This window comes from Notolabrus celidotus, chromosome 1 (assembly GCF_009762535.1).
Source record: "Notolabrus celidotus isolate fNotCel1 chromosome 1, fNotCel1.pri, whole genome shotgun sequence".
Lineage (NCBI taxonomy): Eukaryota > Metazoa > Chordata > Actinopteri > Labriformes > Labridae > Notolabrus > Notolabrus celidotus.
This window is the reverse complement of record NC_048272.1, coordinates 22506638-22512637: the sequence shown is the minus strand read 5'-3', so window position 1 is coordinate 22512637 and position 6000 is coordinate 22506638. Positions and strand designations below refer to the sequence as shown.

The window sequence follows — 6000 nt, the reverse complement described above, 5'->3', positions numbered from 1 at the left end:
CTCTCTTTCACTTTCTTTTTCTTCACTGTCTCTCTCTTTTCTTTCCTGATCTTTCGTTTCTCCCTCCATCCCTCACTTTGTTGTCTTTCTATCTTTCTATTTCTTTACCTTTCTCCCTCATTGTTTTTCTGTCTCTCCATTTTCTTGGTGCCTTTTTTCTCTCTTCTTTCTCTTTCTTTCCCCTTTCTGGAGGAGGAGGAGGAGGAGGACAGGGACGAGGAAGAGGAGGAGGAGGAGGAATGGAAGGGGTAAAGAGAGAGAAGATGAAAAGGGAACAAAAGAGGGGAGAGGATGGGAGGGATGAAAGGAGAGAGTTTAGGATGAAGTAGGGAAAAGAGATATTTTGATGAACAGATATCAGACTGAGGTGAAGACAGAGGAGTAGAAAAGGAAAGGAAACAAGGAGAGAAGGGTTGACTGTTGAAGCTGACCCTCTTCTGTGTGTGTCTCCGCAGGAATCGAACACATTAAAGGCTTCAGAGTTTATCTGGAGGACAAAAACCCTGAAGGGAAACAGTGTCAACATCTGATCCTCAAGGACCCGCGACAGCTCAACTTCTCCTACAAGATCACGGTATGTACAGAATTCATGATGGCTGCCTTTTAGACCTTTGAAAAAGACTGGATGAAAAGATGGACGACGTGACAGCCCCCTTAAAGTAAAGCAAAACATTTAGAGCTCCCCCTGGTGACTGTCTGCAGTATCAGCCATAAACCCTACTCCTCCATATCAACAGATGGAACATGGGTCAAACTTTAAAATCAAAACACACTTCAAACAAACATGTCTTTCTTTATGTCACTGTGTACGTTATTTAGTTTTAATTATAAGCGCTGTGTGCACCAGATTATCAGATAAGTGTTCATGTTTCTGACTAGTTTATTTGAATTAGTTACTTGATGCTATAAAAAGAGTGGTTTAAAGTAGGATCCGTTTAGATCTGATTCTTCTTCAGAATGTTGACTTCTTGGAATTCTGACATCAAAGACAGAATTCTAGAACGATGTCTTTGATTTAGAGGCAGAATTCTAGAATGTTGTCTCTGATCTTGAAGACAGAATTCTAGAATATTGTCTCAGATCTTAAAGACAGAATTCTAGAATGTTGTCTCTGATCTTAAAGGCAGAATTCTAGAATGTTGTCTGATCTTAGAGGCAGAATTCTAGAATGTTGTCTCTGATCTTGAAGACAGAAATCTAGAATGTTGTCTCAGATCTTAAAGACAGAATTCTAGAATGTTGTCTCTGATCTTAAAGGCAGAATTCTAGAATGTTGTCTGTGATCTTAGAGGCGGAATTCTAGAATGTTGTCTGTGATCTTGAAGACAGAATTCTAGAATGTTGTCTTTGATCTAAATGGCAAGTTCTAGAATTTTTGTCTCTGATCCTAGAGGCAGAATTCTAGAGTGTTGTCTTCTATCTTAAAGGCAGAATTCTTGAGTGTTGTCTTTGATCTTAAAGTCAGAATTCTAGAATGTTGTCTTTGATATTAAAGGCACAATTCTAGAATGTTTTCTTTGATCTAAATGGCAGAATTCAAGAATTTTGTCTTTGATCTTAAAGGCAGAATTCTATAATGTTGTCTTTGATCTTAAAGGCAGAATTCTATAATGTTGTCTTTGATCTTAAAGGCAGAATTCTAGAATGTTGTCTTTGATTTACATGGCAGAATTCTAGAATGTTGTCTCTGATCTTAGAGGCAGAATTCTAGAATGTTGTCTTTAAGATCTGAGACAACATTCTAGAATTCTGTCTTCAAGATCAGAGACAACATTCTAATGGCAAGTTCTAGAATGTTGTCTTTAATCTACATGGCAGAATTCTAGAATGTTGTCTTTGATCTAAATGTTAAAGATCAAAGAATTCTGAGAAAAAAGGGCAGGACTTAAAAGAAATCAATGGTCCAAATCCTCTTCCATACCAAGGCCATGATCGACAACTCTGTTGACCAATGTGACTCCTGCAGGGCTGTGTGCACTGGATTATCAGAGGAAATGTTAGTTCCAGGAACTACTCTTCCAGGAACTAAATGGTTCTTATAGCCCATTGTTGTCTGCGTTTCCACCAAGGCCTGAAGTCCAGTGGAGATTATCCAAATCAAGCCAGTGACATATGGAGAATAAAATCAAATGGAGCTATAAAACCAAGTGAATCACAGGTTTATGCGACTTTAATGTGGATGACAGCTGACATAAAAAACACTGCGGTTACTCTACCAATCAGAAACGTTCAGCATTGCAAGCCCCACCCCCCAAAGTTCAGGGACCTTTGAAAATAACTACACCCAAGCAGGGGCTTTTCAGGGAGACATTATCTACCCCAGAACTAGATTCAGACCCTGGTTCCTGCGGTCGAAAAGCACAGAGTTCCTCAAAAAGCCCCTAGTTCCTGGGGAAAGTTTCAGCGGTGGAAAAGCCCCTTTAGTTATCACATCATAACGCTCCCTAAGACAACCAGATGAAAACAGCCGGGCTCAAGTTGCTCTATGTAACCTGGTTACATATAATCATACCTTATTTATTAGCCTCATGTATTTCTGAATTATGATTATTTGTTTCCAACAGAAGATGAGCAGTCAGCCGTTCAGCGGTTTGACCTTTGACACGGACTACATGGTCCGAGTCGTTCCGTTCCCGACTCTGATGAATGAGAGCTTCTTCCCTCCGTCTTTCCTCAGGACGAACTGTGAGTCCAAAACAAGCCTCATCGAAAAGAAGAGATTTAACTGATTCATTAAAGAGATCAGATTAATTTCTTGTTGTTTTAGAGTCTTAAATGTTTAGTTTGCATGCCTGTAAAAGAAAAGATGATGCCTTTGAGCACATCCAACACTGAAGATGAGATAAAGACATACCAGGACAAGCTGTCTAATCATTTCTGTGTGTGTGTGTATGTGTGGGTGTGTTTGTGTTGCAGCGTGTGAAGTCCTCCTGGGATCAGACAACCTGGTCTGCAAACCTTGTAAGTTCCTCCGTGTCGTCGTCATAACCAGAGCCACATGCAGATAGAGTCAGCACACGGTTTGTTGTCTCATTCTCCAGGCAGCGAACAGTAAATAAAAGCGTTCCCTTGAACTAATTTAAAGACTGAAGGAGTCGAGGTGCATAATAAGAAATTTAAAAAAGCTTTTAATTGAGTCCAAACTTTGTTTTTTATCTGAGTTATGAAGAGCTTTAATCTTTATTTGACGCCCCAGAACAAAAAGGTCTGGTGCAGATGTTTCAGATTAAAAACCTGAGGGGAAAACAGGATTATGTTTTGTAATCTTTGCAGGAAGTGTTGAGTTTAACACGGTTTGAAATGCATCACACGTTATTAAAAACTGTCAGAAATGACTCTGGTGTAATGTTTTGGAAAAAATAATTTATTCTAGATTTACAAAGACGACTCTGGAAGTTAAAGTCAACACATGAAGAGATCAGAAATCAGAGAAACACACTCATCAAACATGTCACATAGCTAAGTTTTATTTAATCGTTTCAGTGGAAATCCTAAATGTCAAAGAACGTGCAGGTTAACTTTTCTTTTCCTTCCGTACAGTTTGGAGACCAAAGACCCTGAATGTCTCTCAGCTGGGATCAAACCTTCACGTGTCGTTCGACGAAGCTCCGCCCTCCTTCGGCTTCCACCTGTACTACCTGTACTACAAACTGAGACAGGACGGACCCTTCAAGCTGCAGCGCTGCAAGCCTGTGAGTATTTGTAGAAACTTTAATAATCTGAGGGAGGAAGAGAGGATGGCTGTCTCTTCTCTTCCACCCGTAAGCGTTTAACGACGAGCCTCAGACGTTGTGTCTCTGCTCTCTTGAGTTTTATAGTACCGATAAAATGCTCGCAGAACTCTCTCTAGAAAAATGTTTCAACAACTTTTCCATATTCAGGACTTGAACCAGCGCAAAACGACGTGCATCCTGCAGGACGTCACTCCAGGGTCCTACATTATAGAGGTACATGAACGCAGCACATCCAGCTTTGATAAAGTAAACATTAAAGTGATTAAAGGACGGAGATAAAACTCACCTTCTCTCTTTTCAGCTGAGAGACGACAGTAACACCACCAGGAGGCAGACTCAGTACCACGTCAGCCAGGGTACGACACACACACACACACACACACACACACACACACACACACACACACACACACACACACACACACACTGAAGGATAGATGTGGTTGTTTAGTTTCTCATGCAGGGTGTGTTTTTCCATTGCAGTTCACTCTCCGTGGGCGGGGCCTATCAGAGCCATGGCCATCACAGTGCCTCTGGTCATCATGTCCGCCTTCGCCACTTTGTTCACGGTCATGTGCCGCAAGAAACAGCAAGGTGAGAGTGACATCACGTCCTAAGAGTAGGTGAAGTGTTTTTCAGTAAGTGTTTGCATCACTTTAACCCTCCTTGTCTCTTTCGCTCTCAGAAAACATCTACAGCCAGCTGGACGAGGAGAGCAGTGAGTCGTCCAATCAGAGTGCAGCGTTGAACTCGGATCGTCCGTGGCCCCGCCCCAAAGTCTTCATCTGTTACTCCAGCAGAGACTGTCCCAAACACACGGGCGTCATCCAGAGCTTTGCTTACTTCCTGCAGGACTTCTGCGGCTGTGAGGTGAGGAGCAGAGACAATGAAGAGGATGATGATGAAGATGACGTCTGTTTTAAAAGATGAACCGACAGTCTAAATCAAAGCTCTTTTAAGTGTGTTGTTTTAAAGTCTCTGTGTGCTCCGGCTCAGGTGGTCTTGGATCTGTGGGAGCACCTGGAGATGTGCAAAGAGGGTCAGATGTCGTGGCTCAGCAGACAGCTGGACGAGGCCAACTTCATCATCACCGTCTGCTCCAAGGGCCTCCGGTACTCATCTCAACTCTGCTGCTTTAAATTACTGCTTTCTACTTGAATCATCCTGTTAGGGGCCGTATGAGGGCTGTAATCAATCCCAGCTGTGATTGGACGAGAGACAGGTCACCTGCTGTGTCAGAACTAGAGATGCAGTTCCTCCAGTGACCACTAGATGCTGCTGAAATCACTCTAATCTGAAACACAAGTTCTTAAGGCTGATTTATACTTCCTTTAGAGTTCCACTAAAAGTTAGGGAAGCACTTGTTGTGCATGTTTTAGAAAATAAACTTTCATTAAATGGAAATTAAATCTTAAGAGCTGTTTTGTAAGTTTAACTTTCCTTCATTTTAGCTGTATTATTCTCTGTTTTTTTTGTTTCTTTTAACTTAGTTTTTATTTGGTTTAGGCAACTTAAACAGTAATGTATACATCTTTACTATATCTGTTGCTGTATGGTTTCATAAAATGTAATATAACAATGAACAAAACACAAAAGACATACCTTTAAATAAATTAATTAACAAATAAGAGTAAATAATACATGTATATAAAAATAATAGAAAAAGGAAGGAAGAGAAAAATAGAAATAGAAATACAAATAAAAGAAGTGAATAAATAAATGAAACTAAAAGGGGCACTTTACTTCACCAACACAATCAAGGCAGGGCTCCGCCTTCCAACAAACACATCCCTCAGCAGTCTCACAGAGTGTGTTATCTTTTCCATCAAATAGATTTCAGAAACCTTCTCAATCCACAAACTGAGTGATGGGGGCTCAGGTTTTAACCACTTAATCGTGATACATTTGACCGCTGATGTCAACAGTATTTGTAGAAGGTACTTTTTGCCTCTTCCTTCAATTCCTTGTGTTGTTACACCCAGTAATGCCACCTTCCGATCCTTTGGGAAATCGTGGTTGAACACTTCTTTAAGCTTCTTGAAAATGCCATCCCAAAATGGTTTTATTCTAGGGCGAGTCCAGAACATGTATGTGTGGTTGCCCAATTGTGCACCACAATTTCTCCAGTACTGATTTGAGTGAGATGGGCCCATCTTGGCAACTATTTCTATTTATTCTCTGGTTTTACCTCAACTGTCCCGTCCCTGTCCTTTAATAAGAATAAGAGACATTTCAAGATTCAAGATTCAAAGGTTTTTATTGTCAA

The 6000-nt window shown here is 40.8% G+C and overlaps 1 protein-coding gene across 2 annotated transcripts in view; it reads left to right on the top strand.

Annotated features, from left to right (window-relative positions):
- Positions 1–6000, top strand: part of il17rd (interleukin 17 receptor D) — a 35895-nt gene that overhangs the window by 26095 nt on the left and 3800 nt on the right. For both annotated transcript variants that reach the window (XM_034683485.1, XM_034683493.1), the window contains 9 exons: positions 456–574; positions 2565–2685; positions 2917–2961; positions 3541–3692; positions 3882–3947; positions 4036–4090; positions 4218–4328; positions 4420–4604; positions 4731–4846. In XM_034683485.1, the coding sequence (XP_034539376.1) occupies positions 456–574; positions 2565–2685; positions 2917–2961; positions 3541–3692; positions 3882–3947; positions 4036–4090; positions 4218–4328; positions 4420–4604; positions 4731–4846 (970 nt within the window). The remainder of the gene's footprint in view (positions 1–455; positions 575–2564; positions 2686–2916; positions 2962–3540; positions 3693–3881; positions 3948–4035; positions 4091–4217; positions 4329–4419; positions 4605–4730; positions 4847–6000) is intronic.